At 51.5% G+C, this 27,882-nt stretch overlaps 1 protein-coding gene across 1 annotated transcript; it reads right to left on the bottom strand.

The window, feature by feature from the left end:
- Positions 1–1,518: 1,518 nt before the first annotated feature.
- On the bottom strand, positions 1,519–26,352 carry LOC113619258 (uncharacterized). Its single transcript, XM_027104042.1, has 15 exons — positions 26,187–26,352; positions 23,765–23,928; positions 22,750–22,887; positions 20,919–21,020; positions 20,713–20,816; positions 20,521–20,634; positions 19,408–19,531; positions 17,269–17,395; positions 14,223–14,281; positions 10,680–10,748; positions 10,441–10,549; positions 7,430–7,633; positions 6,642–6,733; positions 4,093–4,222; positions 1,519–1,685 (listed from the first exon to the last, which is right to left on the bottom strand). The coding sequence occupies exons 1-15, from the start codon at positions 26,350–26,352 to the stop codon at positions 1,681–1,683; spliced, it is 1,707 nt and encodes a 568-aa protein (XP_026959843.1). The 3' UTR covers positions 1,519–1,680.
- Positions 26,353–27,882: the final 1,530 nt, after the last annotated feature.

Raw genomic sequence — 27,882 nt, 5'->3', positions numbered from 1 at the left:
ACTCCATCATCATCTGCTGAGCAGAGAGACGCTGGGCTTCTCCACAAGGACGCCGGCCAGACTGCACACAGACCTCCACAGGATCACAACAAGCTGGCTTCCTCCTCTAGAAATGGTGTCCACTGGGGCTCGCCCTCTGCCCTCCCATTTCTTCTCTAACTCCTTTTTCCTCACTAACCCAAACCAACTTTGCTCTGGGTGATCCTGTTTTCACCTAAAATACATTTCCCAGCCTCCCTTGCAGCTGTCTTGGCCAAATGCCGCCATCTTGGTCCCTGAGATACACGTGGAAGTTGCTTTCTGAAAACTCTTCTAGAAAGTGGGGCTTTCTGGAAGCTCTTTGTAAAAGGAGGCTGACCATCGGGAGCCTCCCTTTTGCCCTGCCCTTTGCCCCCAGCATGCCTGGAGTGCAGAAGCAACGCTGGAGGTTGGAGAGCTGCCCTGGGGGCAAGGGATATACGCACAAGAGCCAGTGCTGGAGGGAACTGAGTAGAAAGAGGTGCCTGGGCCCCTCTGGGAAGCTGCTGTCCCTGTCCCTGCTGCTCACTGCTGGACCTTTTGTTATGTGGTGAAGCCACTGTGGTCGGGTCTTTGCTTCAGGCAGGCAGACCTAGTCCCTGATGTCTACACCCATGTGTGTACAGGACCCACCATGCCCCCTGCCCCCATTTTGTAGCTGTATATCAATTAATAGCCTATAAAGCCCTACAACAGCCCCATAACAGACACTGCTGGTGCCCTACCCACATCCCTTGTCCTTGCCACCCCAGGGGGCACACTGGCCAGCCTTCCAACTGCAGGGTCCATTTCCCTGCTCAAGGCTCTTCTGGCCTCCTGTGCCCCACCCCCCTTGTCACCTGCACAGCAGGCTGGAAGGAAAAGGAATTGACCCTTCCTGGAAGCCATCCTCCAGCACTGATGGAAGGGAGTTGGTGGATAAATACCCCACCTTCCAGGCCACTGCGTGGGAAGCTCTCAGGTATGGGTCCTACCCTGGCTCCCAGAATTTCCCTGGGGGTTCAGCCACAGTTTCTTGCTGACACAGTGCACCCTCTCATGTCTGTCCTCCCCTGCCTGTTTCAGTTCCCCACTCCCCTACTTGGATCACCTCCCAAACTACCTGCTTTGTGCAGGTCCTGATCTCAAGGTCAGCTTCCAGGGGACTTAAATGCATACAAGATGATTGTGTTACTCCATCTTCATCCCATCCCTTGAGGCTGATGGGCAGCAGTACTGTCTTTATAATTCAGTAGAGGAAACCAAAGTGTCCAAGAGGCTGAGGAGAGGGGCTGCTCAAAGTGCGCCAGAGACTCAGGGCTGCCGGGCACAGTGTGCCCTGCGAGCAGGTACGCACTGCACTCACCCTCTGTGCTTGCAGAGGCAGACACACTCCACCAACATTTTCCCACATTAAAGCTGCTCAACTTTTAGTCCGTAGAGGGAACACTTACAGAGCAGACACTGCCAAGCCCCAGACAAAAGACAGATTGCGTCTGTTGTGCAAACACACATGCACAATTTATTTTTTCCTGGGTCAGTAGAGCCGTCCTGGCTGTCCCATCCGCAGGACCCCAGGATCTTCCACTCTTCCTCCACTGAGGGAAATACACCTTTGGAAGCTGACTCCCGTGTGTCCAGAATGCGTCCTGGGGTTCCGTCGGTGCGGGGGTGGGCACTGCTTTATGCTGCAGAGTTGGAAAGGGAGAGCAGACAGTTTACTGCCAGGAGAAAGCTATGGAGCCCAAGGGCTCCTTCAGATGAAGCACAATCCATGCTTGCTCTGCTCATCTCAGACATGCCTGCAGAGACAACTGTGCACTGGTCCCGGACAGAGAACTCGGACAGGGTCCTGGAGAAAGGGGTCTGAGAGGAGGGCCCACCTGGTGCTCCACTGGACACAACTCAGGCTTAGGCAGGATGGCTGGGTCACATCATCAGCCCCAATTTATTCCCCAGTGTCACCGTCTGAGACTTGGAGCTCTCTGAGGTCATAAAATGTCTCCTGGGATTTCTGGCTTCCCAGCACCGAGCCCAGGGCTCGGAGGATGTCTCTGGATGGAGTGAACCAAGTGAGTGGGCTGAGGGGAACCACAGGAAACAGAGGGTGGTGGGAGGAGAGAAGGAGCTGAACCCGCAAAACCACTTTCTGGACATTACTTGACACCAGATGCATTGATAAATTTGGAGCCAGTGATCAGTAAATGTTTTCTAAAAGCTGGGTTTCCTTTACATTATACTGTCCAGGCACCACATCCAATGCCTTCCATCATGCCTTCCCTGGGAAGGACACCCACGTGAGAACACGTGGACATCAACCAACCCCCAGAGCATCCTTCGTCTGCTCCCCAGAGCTGCTGCTGTCATGACTGCAGTAAATGGATCCAATTCACAAGAAAAGAAAAAGGCCACAGGGAGGGAGAGGGAGCCGGGGCCCATGGGCTTATCAACACTGGAGAACACACCTCCTACCTGCTTCCCACATCCAGTAGGAACCTGAGCCTGTGTAATCCTCCTTTCTTAGGAGCGCTCAAGCCTGGCCCGTTGCGGAGCACAGGCTCCGGACGCACAGGCTCAGCGGCCATGGTTCACGGGCCCAGCTGCTCCGCGGCATTTGGGATCTTCCCGGACCGGGGCACGAACCCGTGTCCCCTGCATTGGCAGGAGGACTCTCAACCACTGCGCCACCAGGGAAGCCCCACTTACACTATGTAAGGATAACAATTCACATGGAATCTGGCCAGGGCAAATGCTCTCAGGCGAGGATGGTGAGGAGAGGGCACGGGAGGGAAAGAGGCCAGGTCTCCAAATTCCCAAAGCAGCAGGACCTGCTCCATCCGCCTCACTGCCAGGGCCCTCGGCCTTGAGGCGTCGCTACTAATAGAGCAGGGATGCTCCACCCTGTGCCCAGATGTGATGTGTTCTGGAGTCACTGCTTCACCACGATGTGAGACCCCAAGTGTCCCACCCAGCGTGAATCAGCAGGGGACTGGGGTGCTGTCCCATTCGTAGCAAACAGACAAGCTGTCAGTGAACAAATCCGTCTGATTCTCGCCTGCACAGTGCTGGTGGCCAGCCAGTAATGCACCAGTGAGGCTACGCCAGGTCTGAGAGTACTGACATCTGCCGGACTGATTGGTAAACAGCCACTGCCCAGGAGCTGCCCGATCCAGCAGCCAAGGGGGTTAAGGCCTGGTCCAGCAGGGGCCCCAGGGACCCTGCTCTCAGCTCACGGCCAGCCATGTCTCAAGAAATTCCTGTTGTTAGTGATTTTTGACACTACCCCATTCATAAACAGATAGAAGACGTCTGGAAGGAAGGAGATGCAGGAAGAGGCGAACAGTAAAAGCTTCTAGGGAGGGCAGGGAAGGGATCCGGCAGGGGAGTGGGGAGTGAAGCGGAATGGTCACGTTTTATGTTTCTCCAAAAGGTCACATTTAAATATTTTACAGTGAAATGGTATTCATGATTTTTTTCTTCAAAGAGGAGTGTTTGCACAGGACACAGCCACGTATGTGCTGTATGCCCTCCCTCACCTCCTTGGTGCCAGGGTGCGGGGCTCCCTGCCTGCTGTGCCTCTGGCCCCTTCTTTGCCTCAGGAGCTTGGGACTGTCCTCTTGGGTCCTTCCTCTTTCAAGTCCTTCTAGAAGCCCACCTCCCATAGATAGAGAACTGCCTCCCAACTGAGTGCCCACAGCACCTTGTCCATGGAGGGAAGCTCTCCGCTGGGACACTGCACGCCGACAGTCTAGTGACTCAGGATCTGTCCACCTGATTAGAGCTTGAGGCCAGGGGCTTCTCCACCTCTTCATCCCCTGGCAGTGCCCAGCTCAGGGCCTGGCACCCAGTGGGTGCTGGATTTAGGATCACAGTATCATCGTTCATCTCCGTACATCCCCCAGCACCCAGCAGCAAACCTGGACGCACTGGCCATGTGGGAAGCATGCTGAGTAAAGATGTGGGGGACGCAGGCATGAATAAATGAATGGACAGGAACCTCTGGGCCTCGGTTTTATAGACCAGCGAGGACCTGGAGGGAGCATGCGTGTGGCCTGGGGAGAGGGGGAAAGGGACTGCCCCGGACGGCTGGCTCACTCGTGTCTATTACTCGCAGGCCGAAGTGGGACAGCATCAGGACCATGTTCAGGTTCTCAAACTCCTTCTCCAGGACGACCCCGTAGGTCTTCAGGCCGGCCAGCTCCACCTCCAGCCTCTGCCGCCGGTTCTAAAAGAACAGCAAAGGGTTCAGGCAGTTAGCTCCAAGACTTTCCAAGGGAATGAATGAAAGAATGAATGAATGAACAAACGAACAAGTGACTAAATAAGTATATAAATATGTATATAAGTAAATGAACAAATAAATAATTAAAAGTAAATAAGTAAATAGGCCCCAAGTAGATAAATAATCAAATAAATAAACAATTAAACAAAGAGGGTCTTGCAGCTGCTCTCAGAATCCATGAACATAGTCAATCTCCCTTCCCCACACCTCCAGTAAGTAAAAGAGCTACCCCACTGACACAGCCTCCACTTGTCAAAAATCCTATTACTTCGTGCTGGACCCTTTATATCACTCAGTATCTCACCCTCCTGCTGAGGATGCGTCCCCGCCTGGGAAGCGAGGTTCCGGGGTGTCAGTGGCCTGCCCCAGCCCCATGACCACGGACGGGAGCCCAGACCCACAGCTGGGCCTGATTTCTGAGCCAGCCCTTCTCATGCTGCCATCTACAGGGCCCTGGGGGCCAGGATGACATGGGGCAGCCCCAGGGCAAGGGCTGTGTGTGCAGTGGGTGGGCTCCCACCCTGGAGAAGGCTTGACTGTGTGTCCCGCCCTCGGCCCCTCCCAGCATCCCTGGCAGGCAGGCGTGGTGGTCCTCCTCTAAGATGTGGGCTGGGAGTTCAGTGAGATGCCTTGCTAAGAAGGTCCCGGACAGTAAGGGACACCCCTCCCCACCCCGGCACACACTCTCCCTGCCGCCCAGGCTGCTAAGCGAGGAGCCCTGGCAGGGCTGATTTCCAGGGACCTATGTCAGGGGGGTCATTGCACGATGGCTTCAGATAACTGGGGTATTTCCTTTTTTTTTTTTTTAAACATTCACTGTTCTTCAAAATTCTGTAACAAAACTACACTCAAAGGAAACAGGAATTGCCGTGGAACTTTGTGGTGCACAGAAGTGTGGGATGAAGGATCTGCTGGAGGCATTGGAGGGGACAGCCCCAGAGGGCGATGCCATGACGCCCACTGGTACCCTGCCAGGTGGATCAGTTCATGTAATCGCTCACAACCACCCCATGGGGCGGACCTACTGTTCCCCCCAGTGGTGCATGGAGAGACTGATAACCGGGGAGGTGAAGAAATGAAGCGGGGAGCCCGAGGCACACAGCTGGGGGAAGAGCCTGGATTCCAACTCCGAGAGCCTGTGCTCGGGACCACAGCAGATGCCACGTCCTTTCTGGACCTCTTTAAGGCTTGTGCTTTTTAAGTAAGCACCAGACTCCTAGGAATCCCTCCCCAGGGAGCTCAAGGATGAGTGTAAACACTGACAAGAGTGTTCACAGTGTTATTATAATATAATGATTGGATGTAGCCAAAATGTCCGCCAACTGGGAAACGGGAATCCATTATGGTTCATCCACATAATGACATATTTTGCAGTCATGAGAGGCAATTCTTACAAGGACATCGGAGGAGATGTGAAAAGGCTTACTTACTATGGAATGAAATGGCAACCGTAGGAATCAAACTGTGTGGGTTTTATTCCAATTTTTCCTTTGTCTCTGTCTCTCTTCCTACCTACCTACCTATCTCTACCTATTTAGATAAATACAGAGATACATAAATATATAGATAATATACAAATATATCTATGTAAACAGATTTACGTATTTGTGGAAAACAAGACTAGAAGATGCTGCACAAATGTTAATGATGCTTCTCTAATGATTGGATTTCATTTTTCTGAAAAATTTCAAAATGTCTTCGGAAATTTCAAAATTTTCTTCCAGGAATATAACTTAATTTTGTATTCAGAATAAAATAACACATTTAAAAATTGTGACTTTTTGCACGGTTTCACCACATCTTCTCTTTGCTTTCATCAAAACAGGTGCCACCCATCAATGCATAAATGTGCACACACTTGCCAACTGAAAATTATTCCCAATCCACACCAGGCAACCCTCCTTGTGGTATGTGGTCCAGACCTCCTCTCATGGAACAGGATGCGAACAAGGACGCTCGTCACACCCTAAGCTGTGGTCACGGAAGCTGGTGCAAACCGGGGCCCCCAACGGGGGGAGTGGGCCAGGGATGTGCAGTGGGTAGAGAAGTAACAGGCCAGATGCCACGGGGCAGCGTGGATGAACATGGAGCCTTGAGTGAAGCAAGCACGCAGCACAAGAAGGCTCACAGCACAATTTCTCTACGTCGGAAACACAAACACTCTGTATTTTACAAGAATGTATAACAGGTATGCTCTAGCAGGAATGGTGGGGAGGCGAGTGGCACCTTGGTTTGTGATGCGTTATTTCAATCGGGCCACATGGTCTTCTTCCCCTGCCTCCCGACCCCACCAGGTAGGGCCCTGAGCTGAGCAATGGGGCTACAGAGATGGGACTGGGCACTTCCCTCCCGAGAGCCTCACCTGAAACTCCAGCAGCTGCCTCTGCAGGGCCTCCTGCTCTACTTGAGCTCTTTCTAAAGTCTTCCTCAGCTCTCTGAGCTCAAATTCTTTGACTGGGAGGAAAGGGGAGAGAAGGCTGCCTTTATCTGTTCTTTCCATCAAAAACCTCCCCTTCTCTTTGAACCGCACCTCACACAGGCAACAGCTGGGACCCTGACATGTACAGGGCATCCTCAAAACCCTTTTTAATATTGCCTATTTCATTCTCTGATAATATAAAGGACACCTATCCATTGAGGGAAATAAGAAAGGAATAAAGAAAGGAATAAAGAAAAACAGCACCTTCCTCTTGCCTGCCAGAGGTAACCACTGTTAACATTTGCACAGATTCACATATGCATAATTTTATAAATATAGTTGAGATCGTAGGGAAGTTATGAAGAACATGGGTCTTGGAACCCATCCCATCTCAGCTCACTATCTATACAACCATGGGCAAGTTACTTAACCTCTCCGTGCTGCACTTTTCTCATCTTTAAAAGGAGGGGATACTATAACCGACCTCACAATTAAAAGGTAATTTGTATAAACTTCTTAGACCTGTGCCTGGCTTACCGGAAGCCCTCGGTTATTTCCCATCTGACTATTATCTTTACTTATTGTTATTCTCGTAGTTGCAACCTTTCCTTTTTCTTTTTGTTTTTTTGTTCCACTTAATATTATAACCTATTATGTAGGTTGCTCTTACTAGGATTATAAAACCCTCGGCCACCAAAGTTACTAGGGAGTTGTAGAACTTGACTACTCACTTTTCAGAAGTTTAAAGATGAACTCTTGCAAGAAACGTAAGTCAAGTGAAGCAAAACTTGTCTCTGGAATCAGGCCTCTGAGTGGAAGTGGATCAGGGCACTCAGCTTCCTCCTCTGAGTCCCCTTTGTTCAAATTCTGACCTACCTCTCCCTCCAGAGGCTCCAGATGCTTCAAGCACTCAGCAGAATCTTTTTCAAATTCCCCTAAAAAGCGAAGAAATCCCGTGTCAAAGGTCAGCCCCTTGAGTATAAGATGAGTGGCTCCTCTGGGTCTGGCCCTCTGTCCAGATATGGGCAAGCCCGTCCCTTCCGAACCCCAGTCCCTGCGCCAGGTCCCCAGATGTACAAGAAGAATGTACTGGGACCAGTGCCAGATGGAGGGCAGCAAGGGAGGCTTCCTGGAAGAGGGGGTCCTTGACTGAGATGGGTATCTTTTTTCCAAACCACTTCATTGAGATCTAAATCACATACCATACAATTTACCCATTAAAAGTATATAATTAAATGGTTTTTAGTATATTCAGATACGTGCAGTCACCACCACAATCCGTTTTAGAACATATTCGTCACCTCCCCAAGAAAAGCCTGGTTCCGTTTAGCCATCACCCCCATCCCCCACCCTCCCTCAGCCTCAGGCAACCACTAACCTGCTTTCTGTCTCTACAGATTTCCCTATTCTGGACATTTCATATACAGGAAATCGTACAATCGGTGGTCCTTTGTGACTGGGCTTTTAACTTACCATGTTTGTTTTCAAGGTTCATGACATTATAGTACATAGCAGTGCCTCACTCCTCTTCAGGCTGAATATATTCCACTGCACGAATGGACCGTATTTTATCTATTTATCAGTTGATGGATGTTTGGGTTGTTTCCACTTTGGGGCTACTATGAATAATGTTGTCATGTACATTCATAATATTGTGTGAACATATATATTTTGTTCTCTTGGGTACATACCTAGGAGTGGAATTGCTGGGTCATATGGTAACTTTAAATTTTTGAGGAACTGCCAGACTGTTCAAAAGTGGCTGCCACATTTGATATTCCCACCAGCAGTGAATCAGGATGTGATTCCTCCATATCCTCCCCAGCACTTGCTATTATTCACCTTTTTGATAGGGTTTTGAAGGATGAATAGGAGTGAGACCCAGTACACAGAGGTGGGAAGGTCATTCCTGTAGAAGGGCAGCTTGATGAAAAGAAATTACAGAGCAGGGAGCTACAGGGAACCATTAGCAGTTTGAGATTCCTGGAAAGTAAGTGGGGAGGTAGGGAGTTGCTTATCCGCTACAGCCCCCAAGCTCATAATAATTACACAGTGGACACCCAGAGTGTGCCAGGCATCACAGGATTAACTCATTTCCTTACGACAGCCCTGTGAGGTCAGTATTATCATTATTCCCAATTTTGCCCTTGAAAAAATGAAGGCAGTGGGCAGAGAGTTCAGCAAAGGTGATAAAGGCAGTAAGTGGCAGAGCAGGGATTCAAACGCAGGTCCTTAATGGTGACAGGGCGCTGCCCACCTAAGATGTCACCAAGGCGGGGATGACTGTTGTCGCCACAGAAAGGAGACATCAAGTATTAAACTACCAGAGCCTCCTATGGAGGCAGAGGGCACCCTGGTGGCTGCCCAGGACCATTCCTGCTCACAGGGATGGGTTCTGTTGCGGTGATGAAAATGTTGTAAACTTAATTGCAGTGGTGGCTGCACATGTCTGTGAATATACTGAAAACTACTCTCCGTGGGTGAGTTTTATGGTGTGCGAATTAGATCCCAATAACACTGTAAAAACAAAGAGCTCTGGGACCTTGCCCCATACCTGCTTCCCACCCTGGTTTTGCTGAGAGGGAGTGGAGAGCTGGGGAGGGGACCGCTCAGGTTCTTCAGGGGCGGTGACAGCAGAAGCAGGCGACTCCTGGGCTCACTCTCATCTCAAGGGGTTGGGGGGATCCCAGGCAACGAGAGCCACATGAGATCCTGCTCCGAAAGGATGAGTGGCTAATGCCCCCTCCCATCAGGACCGAGACTCAGAGACCCAGAGACTCAGATACCGCAGCGGCTCAAAGCCCTGCTTTCCAACAATATCACAGCAATTAAGGCAGACGTGGAAACGCTCTTGAGAGCCTGACTGTTAACACAAAACTGGTAGGTGGTTTAGGGAGAAGACGAAGCAAGGTGTGCCCATGTCTGTTTCCCTTCAAATAACTGCAAAGGCCCTCAGAGAGTTACATGGAATCAGAGCCACACGTATCTACGGCCTCATGGTCCCCTAGCACATGATTTTATAGATTTTGAAACGAGCCGTAATCCTCTCCAGCAGGTAATTTACACAGTATAACTCTAGGCATATGGAGTGCACACATTATACTCAATTTCAGGTAATGAGATTCACTTTTACTTTCATTGCCATTACTCACCTTCAACAAGACATTACTGAAGACACTTTATTTCCTTACAAACCCCAGACAAAGGTGAGCCTCCTGTACATTTGTGCGTTCCCTCATCAAATGTTTATTGCAACCACACTATGGGCAAGAGATATGTCCTAAACCACATGGCTCCTTCCTTCCAGGAGAGCAGACGTGTGTGTGTGTGTGTGTGTGTGTGTGTGTGTGTGTGCACGCGTGCACGCGCATGCACGCACAGTCATGACTGTGTGTGAGCGTGTCTTGTGTCTGCATGTATGTGCACACACACATGTTGCAGGGTGATGGTGACAGTAGCAGGGGATGATAATTACTAAGCAAAGGGTACATGTCACACCCTCAGGAGCCCCCCACCCCATGTCTGAAACCAGGAAAGACTTCCTGGAGGAGGTGACATCTCAGCTGAACCAGGCCTGCACACGGCTCTGATATCCATCTTCAGAAGAGCCCTGTGAGGTGGGTGATTTCAACCGTACTTTACAGATGAGGTAGTGGAAGCACAGAGAGGTTAAGTAACTGGCCCCAGCCCACTCAGCAAGCACGGTGCTGAGAAGGGGCTGCACTGACCAGAGGCTGGTTACCTGTGAGGTTCTGCAGGTGCTGCTTCCCCAGCAGGTGCTCCCGCTTGTTATGCAGGGAACTGAAGAACTGCCTGCAGGTCCGACAGTACAGGTCATCGTTCTCATCCCCCTGCGGACGGAGACGGTTTCTGGTGAGCAGGGAGGAGGCGGGATCCCGCCTTCTCTGAACATAAAATTAGCTTAAAACGGCAGATGGGCTTCAGCGGGGCCAGGCGGGGTCTTGCTAGTCCTTTTTTCACCTGTGAGATCGCTTGCCGGGTTGAGGCTTTTCTGAGCACAGCTGAGAATTTCAACTCATCCCAAGGCCTCTGTCACCGAGTGAGAGAGAAAGTGTTAGGAATGTGGCAAAGAGGGTACGACAGGGAGGTTTTGAGAATTGGTGGTGTTGTCTGAGTCCACAACCAATTCTGAGTTTTTCATATTTTCAAAGAGTTTGCTTTGAAAACATGAACAAAATGAACTCTGTGACTAAATGACAAAGATGTGTCCTTTCGTCAAAATACATATGTACTAACCTGTAGGTGCTCATATATCCATGGACTATTCTGGAAGATGCACTAGAAACTGGTCAGAGTGGATGCCTTGGGATGCAGGGATGGGGCGGGGGAGTGAGGGACTGGGGCTCTGGGCACAGAACCCACCTCTTATTGTAAACCTTTGTGCACTGTTTGCATCTATTTTTTTTTTTTTTACCATTCACGTATGTTATTTTTAAAAGAAAAACAGTTAATTTAAAAAAACATAGAGCTGTATGTATTTGCTTACATTTAGTTCAGAGACGTAAAAACTCCCCCAGCTCTGACAAGAGAGGGTTCCTGTCACAGACTTGAAGTGTCCCCTGCTGCCCCGAGAGCTGGCGGGGAACTGACCATGCTCAGGACACTCTGCCACTCACTCTGCTTCTCAGGGATCCTCTCCCGCATCAGAAGGGCACTCCTTCAGCCCAGAGATGTGCCCCCAACTGGAAGAGTGTCTGTAGGGTTTCTTCCACACCCTCTGTGAGGCTTGCCTCTGCCTCTCACTAAATGAGCGGAAAGACCGGCTAAGAGAGGCCTCTTGGCCGGGAGCGAGGGGGCCCCAGGGAGCTCCACAGCGGGAAGATGAGGGCTGGCAGAGGGAGGGGGACTCGTCAGGAGGGAGCTTCATGGAGGAGAGAGAGGCCACTGCCGAGAAAGGGCCCCAAATGCTCATCGAGGCCGAGACATCAGAGCAAACATCCAAGCTGCACGTACACCTCAACAAAAAATTCCATCCTCTCACTTTTGCTTATAGAAATATGTCATTATTGTACGGGGCTTCCCTGGTGGCACAGTGATTGAGAGTCCGCCTGCCGATGCAGGGGACACGGGTTCATGCCCCGGTCTGGGAAGATCCCACATGCCGCGGAGCGGCTGGGCCCGTGAGTCATGGCCGCTGAGCCTGCGCGTCCGGAGCCTGTGCTCCGCAACGGGAGAGGCCACACAGTGAGAGGCCCACGGACCGCAAAAAAAAAAAAAAAAAAAAAAAAAAAAAAAGAAATATGTCATTATTGTAAAATTAATCGCACATAGCCCAGGGTGGTGGGGCTGAGCCTTTTAGGTTTGGTGACCTTTTGAACAGTTATGGGAGGGACCCAAAACTCATTCAGGTAATCCCTAGTACAGATCCTTTCACAACCTGAAGCCAAGACTAGGAACCACTGTCAAGAGAAAATGAATCACAAGGCACCCAAGAAAAAGCATCCAAGAAAAACAATAGCCAGGAACCATTTATCCTATTTCTCCATTAAAGTGCGAGGTCTTCATCTATGAGAATCAGTGCATGTTTCCCTGCAAATTCAACTAGAGCAGCTGCACTTTCATTGGGTACCAGGCACTGAGCTACTGGCCCTTGGCCTCTTGGCTTTGTGCCCCTGCATTACCAGGCATTAACAGGGCAGCCCCATAAAGAGTGTGACACACAGTCCCACCTACGCTGGTGGACAGAGATATGAGACCTGAAACAATAACAGTGACTAATATATTCAAGCCAGGCATGGACACTGCATGACTGACGGCTCTTACATCGTTCACAGTCATGTTCTGAGCTATATTTTGTTATGAGGAAGTCCAGCCTCAGACTTAAAGGTGTTTGACTAAGGTCACAGAATGGGTGAGGAAGAAAGGCAAGGATCTAAAAAAGCATGGTGCCTGCTGGCATCCCTCCATGGTGGGTGGGGGACATGGTGAGTAGGGAGATGGACGCCAGGTCATGGAAGGCAATGGGGAGCCAGCGCAGGCTCCAGGGAGAGGATGGCTGGGTTGGTGGGAGAGTAGCTGGCTGCGCAGAGCAGACCCCTTCAGGGGGAGGAGCTGCCGGCGGGAACTCCACTCATGTGGCTCCTTTCATAGCGGCTCCAGCCTGGGCCACAGAGGGCTGACCTTTCATGTGGACAATGGACTCAGGAAGTCCTTTGCCCTCTGTCTCAAATCATTTTCTAATGATAAAAGGTGGCGTACTTCAAACAATGTTTAAAACTATTATAAATTTGTGTTGAAAGTAACAGAAAAGGGGGGGTGTAAAGTGAAAAGTAAAAGGTACCCAGCTCCCACTTCTACTCACCGTACTACAAGAGCTTCTTGTGTAGCCTTCCAGAACGTTTCAATGTAAACACATCTGCCCCTTAAGAGTCACTTTCAATTGTTCTTCATTTGTTAAATATATACATTTCATCATCAATTAACTTCAAAGGGAAAACACCTACAAATTACACCTTAGCTCAGACCACCTGACAAGCCTGGTCCCCACTGCCCTGTCTTCGTCCCCATCCGCATACTGTCTGCTCCAGGCGTCCTGAACTGCTCAGAGCCACACACACACACTGGGCTGCTTCCCATCCCCGGGCCTTTGCAATTCTTGTTTCCCCAGCCTAGAGCTCCCTCTGTGCTTCATTTCCACCTGGCCAGCATTTCCTCTAGGAATTTCCCATCTCTTCTTCACGAGCATCATCTCAGAATCACCTGCCCTGAGACTGACTCGCCCAGAGTCAGGGGCCGCTCTCACTGTGCACGTGTCTCCATCACAGCAGATCCTGGTGTGAAGTGTTGCACGCTTGCCAGTTTCCGCTGAACAGGAGCCGTGAGGCTGTGCTTCACCCACCTCTGCATCCTCAGCCTGGTCTCCCACCTCCCACTGAGCTGGGCTCAGTACATACTTGTCCAAGGAACACACAAAGAGAGGCCTCCATAAGGGACTGACGTGTGAGCCACGCTCCAGCAATGCATGAAATCCTGTGCCCCGATGCTGTGGTTTCCTGGGGCTGCCATAACCAACTACCACAAACTGGATGGCTTAAAACAACAGAGGTTTATTCTCTCATAGTTCCGGAGACGAGAAGTCTGAAATCAGCCTTACTAGACCAAAATTAAGGTGTGGGCAGGGCTTAGGTCCCTCTGGAGGTTCTGGGGAGAATCTGTTCTTGCCTCTTCCAGCCTCTTCTGGTGGCTGATGGCTTCCTTAGCTTGTGGCTGCATCACTCCAATCTCTGCCAGTGGTCACACGGCTTCCTCCTCTTCTGTGTCAAGTGTCCCTCTCCCCCCCTCTTGTAGGGACACTTGTGAATGCATAATTCCCCTCCCTCAAGATCTTAACTTAGATCACAACTTCAAAGACCGACCGGGTTTTTGCCATATAAGGTAGCATTCACAGGCCCCAAGGATTGGGACCCAGATATCCTTTGGGAGGGACCATTTCTCAGCCGCCCACACCAAATGAGGGTGATTATTTTAAAACCACATCCCCCTGCCCCCCCAGCGAATACTTACGTCAATTGCTGAGAAGTCAAGGCCCTCGCTCTCAAACTCACATCCTAGTGTACCTGTTCCTGATGGAGAAAAAAACAGCATCATTTTACAAAGCATCTGTCTCAGAAAAGGCCTCAGCCTTATTGCAGAAGCATCAACTCAAGGGTCAGAAGCGCCTTCTGAGGCTGAAAAGATTTATCCTAAGAGGTCTCCATGCTTCCTGCTGGAGGATCAGTGCTTGACTTCAGCTGCTCAATTTCAGTAGAGGTCTGAAAATCCCTTATAAACCAAGAGGAAAAACCGGATACCTCTGACTTCATAAACACCTGGCCAGGTACGGAATGAAGATGAGAGAGAAACAAGGAAAAACATAAACAATTCTTTTTTTATTAGCATGGCAGAATCTAGTGGTATTTTTTTTATTATTATAATTATTATATTTTTATATAGTAAACTTTTAAATTTTACTGTGTTTTAAATAAGACAGAAATACATCTTATTTAAAAACCAAGCTCTCTTGGGGTGGCCTTTCTTTGTAACATGCCAGCTTGTCATGTGATGACAATCTACAAATAATCACAAAAATAAGAAGGCAGCAGAACTCCAGCATGGCTGAAGGATTAAGCATGATGCGGTGTTCTCCGCGAAGTCTGACATAGCATTCTTTTTCTTTTTTTTTTGCAGTACGCGGGCCTCTCACTGCTGTGGCCTCTCCTGTTGCGGAGCACAGGCTCCGGACGCACAGGCTCAGCGGCCATGGCTCATGGGCCCAGCCGCTCCGCGGCATGTGGGATCCTCCCGGACCGGGGCATGAACCCGTGTCCCCTGCATCGGCAGGCGGACTCTCAACCACTGCGCCACCAGGGAAGCCCCCCTGCTTGCTTTTGTAATTAAGTTTTATTGGCATGCAGCCTCACCCATTCATTAACATATTGTCTATGGCTGCTTTCCTGCTACAACCACAGAGTTGAGTGGTTGCGACATAGACTACAGGGTCCACAGAGAGTACAGTATTATCTAGTCCTTTACAGAAGTTTGCAGATACTCTCTCTGGATGAAGCTGTGGCAGAGGGGGAGGCTCATGCCCCAGTGCAGAGGGTATGAAGCACGAATTCTTACTGAACTCGCTGTGTGCCAGGCACTGAGCACCAAGCTCCTATGGTTTAACTAGTTTGATCCGCACCAGGCCCTGTGCAGGAGGTCCTATTACAGCCCGACTTCCTATATGAGGAAACGGAGGCACTAAATGCTTTAGTGATTTGTGCAAGATGGCAGAGCCAGGATTTGGACCCAGGCATTTGGACCGCTGAGCTCACACCTGACCACTATGGAGGCAGCGCTCAGCCAGGCCCAGGCGGGAGTGAGAAGCGGCAAAGTGGAGAGCTGATGGGCTCTGCCGGGATGCCGGTCAGCCCCCAGCATGGGGAGGGCAGGAAGAACCCTCAGGATGGACAGTGACGGACCCCGCACCACTGGTGAGGACACCCCACGCTGCCCTGAGGCCATGTGCCCCTTGGAGGGGAATGTGCCACGGGTGGGGTGGCAGCCCTGAGTCTGAATGTAAACTGGGCCTCTGGTGGGCACTGCAGTTGATACAGCTTCCAGTGAGGATGGTAAAGACGGTGAACGAGAAGCGACCTCCATGGTGAAGGCAGGGTCAGCAGACAATAAATGGAGTTCGTGTCTCTGCCTTAGGCCTGCACCCCCAGAGGCACACTCTGAGACAAGGATTTTGCTGCAAGCGGGGGTTTTTTTGGACTGTGATCTCAGGAAATGCTGGTAGAGGAGTGGGGAAGTGGGTCGGGAAGGGGAGAAAGCCAGTATGGGGGGCCTTGCTGAGCAGAGGCCACTACGGTCAATAGGGCGCAGTCCCACCAGGAGCCTCGAGGGGGCGCATGGGACACATCTCAGCATGGCGGGTTGCGGGAGTTGGGGTGTTTACATGCCATTCTTGCCATTCCTGTGCCCACTGGTTTAGGGATGTTCAGTGTGTTGATTCCTGATACATCAGGCCTGACTCCAGTTGGGCAATGCCGGGGCCTGCAGTAGGATGCTGTTGGCACGTGGGGACGTGCCACGTAGATGCTATGGGGAAGTGGACCCCCAGCGTAATCAGAGTGTGGTCCCTGCACCAGCAGCCTCGGCAGCGCCAGGGGCGTGTTGGAAATGCAGACCCCAGACCTGCTGGGTCAGAACCTGCATTTTAACAAGACTCCCGGTGATCCAGGGTACTTTCGAGTTTGAGAAGCAGTGAGTTCCATAACTGCGGGTTCCTTTCCTCTTTCTAAGGACTAAAATGTAATCACTGGCCCAGCACTACCTGACCATTCTCTGACGTTCCTGAGAAGGAGGGAATGAGATGCCTCCTCTTTAATCAGGTACAAGATGTGTCTCAACTCGGCCAGAAGAGCCGCAAAGGGAGACCGTGATGCCAGCGGCTTTGTTCGGGGCGTGGCTCTTCCCCCTCCCCCAGCTTTGCAGAGGTATAATTGACACGTTTAAAAATGTATATACTTAAAGTGTTCAAAGAGGATCTACTCAGTGAATTCAATACACAATAGCGAAAGGATAGTCTCTTCAATAAATGATGTTGGGAAAACTGGATAACCACATGCAAAAGAATGAAGTTGAACACTTATTTTACAGCATACACAAAAATGAACTTGAAATGGATTAAAGACTTAAATGTAAGACCTGAAACTGAAAAAACTCCTAGAAGAAAATGTAAGGAAAAAGCTCCTAGACGCCAGTTTTGGCAACAGTGCTTTGGATATGACACCAAAAGCACAGCAACAAAAGCAAAAATAAACAAGTGGGACTACATCAAAGTAAAAAGCTTCTGCGCAGCAGTCAGCAAAATGTAAAGGCAACCTACAAAACGGGAGGAGATACCTGCAAACAGTATATCTGACAAGGGGTTAATATCCATAATATATAAGGACGTGAATGCTGACCAAGGCTGAGACTAACACAGAGCATTTTTCAAATGTGCCTTCTGCTGTAAAACATCCCATAGCCTCAGGCCTGGGAGGCAGAAGCTGCAGCCCACCCGCCAGGCCCCACTCACCGCACAGCGCCTGCACTTTGTGCGCTGCCCGCCTGCGCAGGAAGGCTCGGTAGGCCTTGGAGCTCTGGTAGGCCTGCAGCTCTCGGATGTAGCGCTGCTTGTCTTCAACTGCCTCATACACATACCTCTGGAAGAAGGAGCACAGAGATTCTGAGACTCTCCTAATCTGGGGGAGGGGGGGCGGCTGGAGGTGTCCTCTTGTGCAACTTGCCTCACTCTTTCTAGGATGGTCCCAAGAAGCTATTGCTCATCTTCTACTTGCACACCTGCTGGGATGGGAACCTCACTACCTAACAGCAAGTTCATTCCTTACTTGAATGATGCAGACCACAGAACGTTTCCCTTCCAATCAGCTGGAATCTGCCTCCCTGCGGCTTTTACCATTCTGCTAGGTGTGGTCTGATGACTGTAGAGGAGGGTAGCACTCAGCTCCCCTCCCCGCCTTGAGGGACCTTACACTTCTATTCAATTATCACACAAGCAAACATCAGTGCTTAACTCTGTGCAGGGTCCTGGGTGGGGCACTAGTGATAGAGACGAATCAGACCCAGCCCCAAGCTACCCCATCTGCTACTGTTTTCCCTCCATCAGTTAACACCTGTCTCAACCTTCCTCCCCGGGCCAAATCTTACTAATCCTTCCTGATCTATCACAGAACATTTACCTCCTCGAGCATCTTTCTCTGATGCCCCCAGGTTGACTCGGGGCACTCCCACACTGGTTTAGGTGCCTCCTGGAGACCCCCTGCCCCTGGCACAGACCTCTGTCCCAGGCACCCTCACCATGGAATGTATGCGTCCACTTCGGAGGTCCCGACAGCCTAGACTGTGAGTTCCTTGAAGGAAGGGACTTGGATTCATCTCCAGCCACCGAGGCTGGCATCAGCTGGTGTAACCCAGGGACAACTAGTGTGTGTGTGTGTGGGGGGGGGGGGTTTATCTAAGGGTAAATTGGGAGCCAGAACCAGAGATGCTTGGTGGAGCCCCGCCTCTCTCCTCCCCCAAGACCTAGCTCCAGCAGACAGCCAGGGCCCCAGTCTGCTCTTAGCCAGAGTCGGGGGGCCTGCCCAGACTGGGACAGCCAGGGCTCTTGCAGTTGTCTGACTGGCTACTGGATCTACTTCCTGAATGGTTGCAAACCTGAGTAGCAAGAAGAGGAATGTTATTAGTTGATACCACGCCCCCAAAGTAGGATTTCTCTGAAACACAGGGTTGGCCAAAAAGTTCGTTCGTGTTCTTCCGTAAGATGATATGGAAAAACCGAAATGAAGTTTTTGGCCAACCCAATAGTTAATTTGAAGCAAGGGTTTTCTACAGCTAAAAAGTTGCAAGTGCAGGGGTTTAACTCATCTCAGAGTCTTGTGTTTAACCCAAAGAAAGGACACTCCGGAGGCAGCAGGCAGTTCTGGGAAAAGTATGGGCTCTGGGGTCCGACATACTTAGAAGGAGTTTGGGAGGGCTTTCGTAGGAAGTGGTGCTGAAGCAGGCGTGTCTGGATCAGTGTGACTGGCATGTGGGGTGGGGTGGTGGCAGAAGTTGACATTGGACATGAATGCCATGATAAAGGCATGACTGTATCCCCTACGTTAGTGTTTCTTCCCCTGTGACCCCAGAACATACTTCCCTAGGAGGCTAACAGGTGCTCTGTGTATAAGGGCTTCCATGGTGGAATTAGTTTGAGAAAGCCTCACAGGAGAGAGGACAGAGATTCTCACACCCCTAGAGTGCTCTGCTCCGTCTCTCCTTCCACATCTCATTCCAGGAGAGCACGGACCTCGCCTGAAATATTTTTAAGTGAGTAAAATTATATTAAAATGCTCCAAAAAAAATTCCTGCAGGGGGAAATAAAGATCTGTTTCACTTGATTTACTCCAGAATTTCCTAAACTTATTGGACCATTTAGCCACGTTTCATGGATTCGTCCTTCCTCCTGACACAGTTTGGGAGATGGTGGACGCCAAAGCCACAGAGACCAGTCATTGCTTTGAAGGGGTGGGGCGAGAGGCACCTCCCACCCACCTTCTGGCAAGTTCCCTCTGGCTCCAGTGTGAAGAGACGGACCAGGAGGGAACAGCCCCTAATCAAGGCTGCAGACAGCTAGGCCCACTCCTCTGCGCATTCCACGCAGAAAAGGACTTACTTGCTTTTTCTCTTGGGGCAGCTGAGCCCACTGAGCGGCCAGCATCTTCGTGATTTCCGTGAAAGGCAGATCTGGGTGCCTGGCCCTCAGGGGGCTCCTCTGCTCATTTAGGAATATCACGTACCTGCACCAGGAACGGAACAAACACAACAGCTCTGAGCTACCGGCTGGAGCGGAGGCCGCGGGGCCTGCTGCAGCTACTTCCACTTTCAGATTTTCATAAAAATAAACAGTCATGGGTTTGCCCATATTTTTCAATCTAACCAGTGAAATGGAGGTTAATCAAAAAGGGGAAAATATTTGAATGGCTGGCTTATCCAGAGACTGATGGAAGACCTAAGGGGGACCACCCCCGATGGGAGGGGCATGAAGACTGAGTGGGCAACTCACTCAACCCACCTGAGCCTCAGTTTTCCCCTCTGTGTAATGGATATAACACCACCTGCTCATGAGGTTGTTGTGCGGCCCAAATGCTCCAGGTACAGGCCACCCTCCTGATCAGGGATTCGGGTCGAGGGAGAGGGAGAGAGGCTGTGGGCATTGGGGTGAGACAAACCAGTCTTTGGAACAAAAGCCACGTCCCCAGGAATTACAGGAAAACTGAGAAAAGACCTTCACCCTTAGAAATGTGCGGACCCTGAGGATAAAAGAGGAGCAAAGTGACCCTCAGAGCAGTGGGAAGTGACTGGCCTGGGGCCTCTCTTCTGCAGCCTCCGATGGCAGGGGACAAGGGACGGACGGTCTCAGTGCACTTGGGGGGGAGGGGCATTTTGAGCCTTGATGAAGGTTAACTAGCTCCCCTGAGGCCGTGGACCATACATATCTGCAAGCCTGAAAGGGAAACCAGATCTGCTGGCCTCACAGCCACCCCCTTTACCGTCTGTGAGCCAAGCCCAGCTCTCCTTTGAGCATCAGAACCTTATTCTAGCTTAAAGAACTAAGCAACCCTCCCTCACTCCCTGGAGTGTGAGGCCCCGTAACGATCAAGGGCCCTGAAAAACAGACAAAGGCTGAGACGGGATAAGAGGCCATCCAGGCCTGGCACACAGCAGAGGCCACAGGGTGAGCCCAAAATGTTACCTTAACATCAGCCAGGTAATCTCCCCATCTTACCCTGTCCTAGGAGCGCGGGGAACAGGAGGGTCCCTTGGGGGTTTCCTTTTCTTGCCTTTAGGCCAGCCCCCTTTCCTTTTCTGAAAGAGTAATACACAGAGGAAAACCTCAGGACTGTCAACAATGATTTACCATATTCAAATCACAGCCTACAATACGGCAACATACTAAAGTGTCCTCGTCACACTTTACCCACGCGGCTTCCGACCTCCCGGCAGCTCTGCAGCGTAGCAAAAATCGTGCCCTGAAGATGAAAGAACCAAGGCTTGGAGGACATCATCACTGCCCTGGTGTCCCTAGAAGGCAGGGGAGCTGGGGACATGCCCTCCCATTGTGTCACGACTGCACGCGCACATTGGGCACAATCAAGAAGGCAACGTGAGGTTTCTGTAACTCACTTCACAGTGGGTGGGGCCCGGCCTCAGCACTGGGGACAGGGCGTAAACATCTGAGCTGGCCTGGTGCTCAGCCTGGGCTCCCATCTCAGCTCTGCCACTTACCTGTTATGCGGCCTCAGGTAAATTCATAACATCCCCGTCCCTCCGTTTCCCCACTTGTAAAATGGGGATCACAAAAGTTTGAACCTTGTGGGTTGCAGTGAGGATTAAATGTGGAAATATTCATGTATTTCTTAGAATGGAGCCAGGCACCTAGTAAGTGCTCACTAAATGCAGGCTGCCACAATCGAATGCAGACCCCTCCTGTGGCAGCCAGCTCTCGGGGGGGGGGGGAGACCCAAGCTGCCCCTCCCTCTTCTGTTCACTGCGTTTCTTGGGTCATTACAGTGCCTGTGCCCTTGCTGCCACTGAGGCCCTGTGCCGTGTTCGGAGGATAGAGGGCTGAGTAAGACGCAGACCTGGCCCTCAAGCAGCCCAGTCTGATGCAGGAGGTCTGATGCATGTAAATAATGGCAACAATTCATTACAGGGATAACAGTTACAGAATGACAGCCTGGACACCCTTCCATTCACGTCTCAGTTTCAAATTTTCCTAAACCAAACACGCACACGGCACTAATGGTGGAGAGTAATCAAAACGTGGCCAGTTTTCAAAACTCCCTCCCAGACATGCCCATTTTGGCCTTTCCAGGGCCAGGAGACACGCAGTTTGGTCAGTGGCCCAGCAGGCTGGCTGGGTGAGGATCTGGCACTGTCACAGCCAGGCCACATGTGCTGGGGACCAAAGGACATAGGAGGTCAGGGCAGCACCTGGCATGGGGACTTGAGGAACAGGAGGGTAGAGCTCGGGCCAGGCAGAGGCAAAGAGCCAGGCTAGTAGCCACGTGTGTTAGAGAGAGACTGCTGCAGAACACCTAGCAAGGTGCTGGGCCTGCTGTAGGTGCACGACAGAAACGACACTCAGAAATGACAAGATATGACACTCTCCCTTGTTCACGTCCTTGCTGATCCCTGGAGTCTGAAAGTGAAGGACAAGCCTTTCAGGACCCTGGACAGCTCCCGGGTCCCGCGGTCAGCTCTGCTTCCATGCAAGAAAAACTCAAACCGTTTCTACAGTCCGGTTCACTGGGAGCTTTCCAACACACATGTTCCTGAATTCGAGTCTCACGTTCCCCACCAGAAGCAAATATTTCAATCACCCCGTGCCACAGGAAGACACTCAGAAAGATGAATGACTTGGCGGCTTCTGTTAGAGCCGCGCCTTCTGAGGGAGACCCCACAGCTGCCTGGAGTCACGTGGGATGTGGATGGGCTCGCCCAGCCGAGCATCACAGCTGCCACCTCCTGTCTGCCTGCTCAGTTCCTCTGCCGCAGCACACAGGGGAAGTTGTTTGTTTGTTTTTAATTGGAGGAACCACGTTCATTTATTGATATTTATTGTACTTCTCTATATTCTAGTTTCATAAGTCAAAACTAAAACTAAAAACGCTTATCATTTTACTGCCATCTTTGGTCCTTTGTTTCAGTTTCTTTATTAAAAGAAAATCCTTCCTGAGTGTTTTCTTCGTTTGCCTGGAAACCATAGTTACGGAGACAAAGGCACTTGGGAAGGCTGCAGGGACACTTTTCTCTGAAGCTTTTTGTTCTCGCTGAATTTCTCACACAAGATTTATACCAAATTGACTCTGCCCTAAATAGAGCCACGTACACAGTGAGCTGATCATTAGCACAAGGTGTTACTACAGGGAGAGCATTTCCCACACACTGGAGTACATTAGTTTCAAAGGAAAAGCAGAAGTAGAACATGATTGAGCAAGGAAAGACTGATTACCAAAAAAGCGTAGTCAGCAGGAGAGCAGGAAATCCGTGGATTGGCAAAATTCAAGGGGAAAAGATCCATTTCAATTGGATTCTTGACCAGCACAGAACTCTCATGTTCAGACTGTAACAGACGGTGAATTTTGGATATCTGGTTTTATACACAGAATTTTCTTTTACAAAGAATATGTCCATTGGGAGTCAGCAGGGTGTAGCAGAAGGTGTGAGGGGCTTGAGTGACAGATATGGGCTCACTCCCTGGCTCTGACACACTGTAAGCCTGAGCCCGCATTACCTCTGCAGCTCCCAACTGTGACACAACAAAAGGCAGCACTGGGGTGGGTTTGTAGAGGGCCAGCACAGTCCCGGCACATAGCAAGGCTCAATGCATGTATGTTCCTTCTCTCTATTGATGAGGTAAAAAAACTCAAGAACATACCAATGAACAGGATTCTACAAGGCAACTAAGCAGATCTCAAGGAGAAAAATATTTCAGTTTATGCAACTAATCACGTCAATCATTTGGGAACCAGATCAAAGCTCAGATGATGATTATAATCATGGTTGGGAAAAGGATCTTGGCCCCAGTGGTTTTACAATCAACTCCCCCAGCAAAGTCCAGGTCCTGGTTTATTTTCCCACTTAGCCACACTGTGCACTCCACTCCACTCCTCACCAGCTGCTTTTCCTGCACAGAGAATGAACGGGGGTCATCTCCCAGGTGAGAACTGCTCACCTCACCCCAGAACCTTCACCAGAAACCCTAAGTTTCCTGGAATAGTTAGTTAGGCCCAGGAGCCAAGCTCTTTGAGATCGAATCCTGCTCTGCCATTTACTGTGTGACCCTGGGCAAGTTCCTTGACTTCTCTGTGCCTCACAGGGTTGAGAGGATTTGAAGAGACAATGCCCAGGAGTGCCAGCCTAGAGCTCGGAGCACAGAACACACTAAACACACGGGTGTTATCACTCATGTCACGATGCCAATGCAGCACATGAGGCCCTCTGTGCCTGCCCTGGACCGCACTTGCCTTTCGCTCCTCTGTGTCCCGCTCCTTCGGGTCCCCCGGTTCAGCCAGCACAATGTGCTGAGTGGGCTGAGACACCAGGTCCCAGCAGCGTGTCTGGATCACGGAGCTCCCAGGTAGTAGGCTGCCTGTCCCACTTGGAGATGGGAGAAGGAATTCTATGGGTGCTAGAACAAGAAAAGGCACATAAGGTCAGAGACATTGAAATCACCACCACCCCTGGAGTCCATCCAACACTCCAGGCACTCTGTGATATGCCATTTGCGTTTTCAAATGCCCACAAGTGACAGCAAATGCCTAAAACCTGAGCTGGTGGTCATTTCTCCGGGGCACAGATGGTAAGGACAGGGGAGGTGCTACACAGAAACAAGTCACTCCCTGTGAGCAGGGCAACCAAGCTGGCCCTCAGGTCCTGCTCTGTTGGACCTGCCTCACGGACCCTTGCCCAGGGGAGCATCATGGTTAGAAGTGTGGGCTCTGGACTCAGACCGTTGGGGTTCAGCCCCCAGGTCCCATGAGTCAGCTTCACGTCAGCAGCAACACACTTCACTTGCCGGGACCGTGGCTTCCTCTTCACAATGTTAGAGCAAACTTCAGACCAACTTCATGGAGTTGTTGAAATGCCTGTTCACACCCCAGGTATTTACAGGATGCCTGCAATATGCTGGACACGGCAGACAACAGCGCATAGAACAGACAGATATCCAGTCCCCCCGGAGTTTACATTCTAAGGGTGGGGGATTACACTAAAACTTGTAGGGTCCTCAGAGCAGCACACAGCCCTCAGTAGGTTCTCAGTAATGTCACTGTTATTTTAGTGGCATTTTAAATTGGTGCATTTACAGAAAATTATCCTTTGAGAATGTCAAGAAGGTTATCTGCGGTCAAATTATCCCCTGATCCCCTATGAAGTAGGCGGGATGGTAATTATGATCCCATTTTACAGATGGGAGAGAGGTGGGAATGGGACAATACACAGCTCAGATCTATTAAATGTATGCACGACCTACACACACACACACACACCCCTGTTTGTAGATGGAGAAACTGAGGTGCCTGGAAGCAAAGTGATTCCAGAGAGAAGCCTAGAATCACACAGGTGGGAAAAGTCAGGTGAGATCTTGAACCCAGGTCTCCTGGTTGCCAGCCCAGCGGTCTGTCCTCCTCCTCTAACCTGCACCCCCTATGGTTCCTCGTGCGGAGGGGAAGGTAATAACTTTCAAGTGACCATGCTCAAGAGTGACCCCATCAGTAGCCCATTAAGAACTACTTAACAACCACAATGCAGGCCCCCTGCCAAACAGCTCCAGACGCTGACTTGTCTTAGAGTGAGGAAAGACAGGAAGGAATCCACTGACTTCCCTCTCAGCTTCCTGGGAAGGGGAAGTGCGGCAAATAGTGATGACAAAACCCAGCATTCTGGAACTTTCTTTGGCTTGTATCCACATGGCCAAGCCTGGTCCAGGCCTTGTAATCCATCACTAGGACTGTTCTTGTTTTTTTAAATGGTATTTCTGTTTTGAACCATAACTCGTGGGTATGGCTCAGAAATGGGGGGAGGGTACCCAAGGGTGATGGTAAAGGGTAGACAGTGCCCCTCCCTGGTCCTCCAGCACCAAGTCCCCTCCCTGGAGGCTACCGGCTAGGGGGCTCTTCACATGCCCTTCCAGAGCTAGTCTGTTCATTTACAAACACTCCTGTCCCCCACACAATGGCAGACTAGTTGCACTGCACTAAATTTACTCCTTTCATTTACTACGTCTTTGAGTTCTTTCTGCACCAGCCCATTTACAGTCGCTGCATTTTCTGGTGAACGGGCCACAGAGAAGTTAGTGGCCCCTAGTAACAGATGCAGGATACTCCTGGTTTGCACACATAGCTTGCATGCAGTGGGCTCTCTAGAAATCGGGTTGCTGGGTCAAAGGGCATGTGTGTTTGTAATTCAGATGGACCCTGGCTGGCACATACCCCTCCACAGGCTGGACCCACTTCACGCCCACCAGCAGCGTAGGACCTGGCTTCCTCCTGAGGATCCCTGCCTCTGGGTCCACAGGTGAAAATCTCACCACCTCCCTCTCTGCTCATACCACTCTATGGCTCCCCCTGACTTCGGCATGGAGTCCAGGCCCCCTAGCCTGGTACTGAAGCTCCAGGAGGCTGGGCCCTAATGACTCATCCAGCTGCACGCTCATCCAACTGATACAACTGACTCCAAAAGGTGGTGATGAAAATGTACAATAAGCAGACCCTTTATGCATATTATCCCATTTAATCTTCAGCATGACTGATTACCATGGCAATATCCACAGATGGAGAAAGAAGTTCAGAGAGGTCAGTGACCTGCCCAAGTGTCCACAGCGGGGCAGGGCAGATGGGACCCTCCACCTTGGGTTGCCTGCTCTTCCCATCTCCCCAGCCATCTCACCAACAAGCAGAAATCCTCTCCCATCTAGTACAGCCCGACTGCTGATGCCCTGAGCCCACTGAGCGCAGCCCCAAATCTCCCCTGCCTTGCCTTCACCCTTTTCCAAGGATCCAGGAACAGCAGGAAGGAACCCATTTGGAGGACAGCTCTCAGTCGATTCATTCATTCAGTGGACAGACATTAGGACCAGTGCCAGGCCGCAGGCAGCGGCTGCAGAAACAGCAGTGGCTGACAATGCAGAGTGTAGGGAGCTCTAGGTCAATACCAAGTCCTAGTTCCTTGGAGGGCAAAAGCCATGGTGATTGCCTAATGCTGAGACTGTGGAACAGTCTATGACTTGCTCAAGCCCTTCAATCCAGAGACAAGTGGTGCCTGCCCTGGGGCACTGGCCTCCCCACTTACTGGACAGTGCAGTGGTCACCCCATGCCTCAGCCAAAACGTCTGGCCTCAGAGCCAGCTCTGCCACCTATTAGGCACATCATCTCTCGTTCCTCAGTCTTCTCAACTGTAAGATGGGACTACTAAGAGGTGGCACGGTTATTACAGTGCCTGGCTCCCAGATAGCAGGCTACAGCCAAGAACTGGTAGTATTCTAACGTCGTCAGAGTCTGCGTTGGAACGTGAGAATACAGTCTTCAGAGTTCAACTTTAGGCTCGAATGCCACCTGCCCGCAGGTGACAGAAACACATCAGCCAGGAGCAAATTACGGGATTTTCACTAAATTATCATACAAGGTCGGGAAACGGGATTTTCTGCATAAAGGGAAGGTTCTGGACAGAGACCTGAATCTTTCCAGCGTCAGTTTCAACATTTGCACGGTAGACGCTGAAGCTCTGACACCCACCGACCTGGACTCGAATCCTGGTTACTCCCCTAACTACCCGAGGGGCTCGTTCAAGTCACCGAAAGCCCTCTGTTTCTCACTGTGGAGCACAGTCCCCGCCCCCAGGTCGCCAGGGCGTTACACGGGACAGGTGAGTACAGGTTCTCTGAGCCGAGCGCGCGGCCCGAGCGCTGCACAACGCAACAGCTCTCCTGACCAGAGTCGCCCCCTGACGCGCAAGCGTCCGCCCCCAGCAGCGACTGGTGACCGTGGCGGCGGGCCGGGATCGCAGGCCGGTTCCGGAGCCAGGGCCGCCCCTGCTTCAGCACTGGCGGCCGCGGACGGCGCCGGACCCGCTCTCGGGCGGGGGGTCTCAGGGACGGGGAAGAGGTCACCAGAGCGGGGACTGGGGCGGCGGGGGAACAGACGGGCACCTGCGCCGAGGGACGCGCGGGGAACGGACCGGCCCGGCGCAGGCCCCAGTCACGTGCCAGGGCCTGGGCACCGCCCCTGGCATTCACACCCGCGCCGCTGGGCTGGGCTGCACCGGGACGCGCCCACCCCGTCCCGGGGACAACCCCCCCCCCCCACTCCCGGGGAGCGGGGCGCGCGCGGCAGAGGGGAGGGGCCGCAAGTCCAGCCACTGACCCGCAGCCTGGCCGCTGTCCCGCTGCATGTCGCCCGCCCGCCGGGGCCACCACCCCGCGCCGGCGGCTCCGGGCTCGGCCCACCCGGTGCGCCAGCCCAGCGCCTGCCGCTCCGCCCCGCGCCCTCGGCTCCGTTTCCGCCCCGCCCCGCACGCCGTGGGCGGGCTCTCTGGAGCCGTCGTTCCCCGCGCTGCTGCCCGTCACAGGGGCGCGGGCTTTGTCCG

The sequence above is a fragment of the Aethalodelphis obliquidens genome, unplaced genomic scaffold (genome assembly GCF_003676395.1).
Source record: "Aethalodelphis obliquidens isolate GAN/ISIS:26980383/991018 unplaced genomic scaffold, ASM367639v1 scaffold6, whole genome shotgun sequence".
NCBI lineage: Eukaryota > Metazoa > Chordata > Mammalia > Artiodactyla > Delphinidae > Aethalodelphis > Aethalodelphis obliquidens.
This window is presented reverse-complemented; position numbering and strand designations above follow the sequence as displayed.

What these genes read in the sequence shown, in the direction of transcription:
- LOC113619258 (XM_027104042.1), bottom strand. Translation starts at nt 26,352, where the DNA reads ATGAATGAATCGACTGAGAGCTGTCCTCCAAATGGGTTCCTTCCTGCT. An exon ending in TGCCCCAAGAGAAAAAGCAA is followed by an intron (nt 17,396 to 19,407) that starts GTAAGTCCTTTT and finishes TCCTTCTTCCAG; the next exon opens with AGGTATGTGTATGAGGCAGT. An exon ending in CATCTTTAAACTTCTGAAAA is followed by an intron (nt 6,734 to 7,429) that starts GTGAGTAGTCAA and finishes CTTTCCTCCCAG; the next exon opens with TCAAAGAATTTGAGCTCAGA.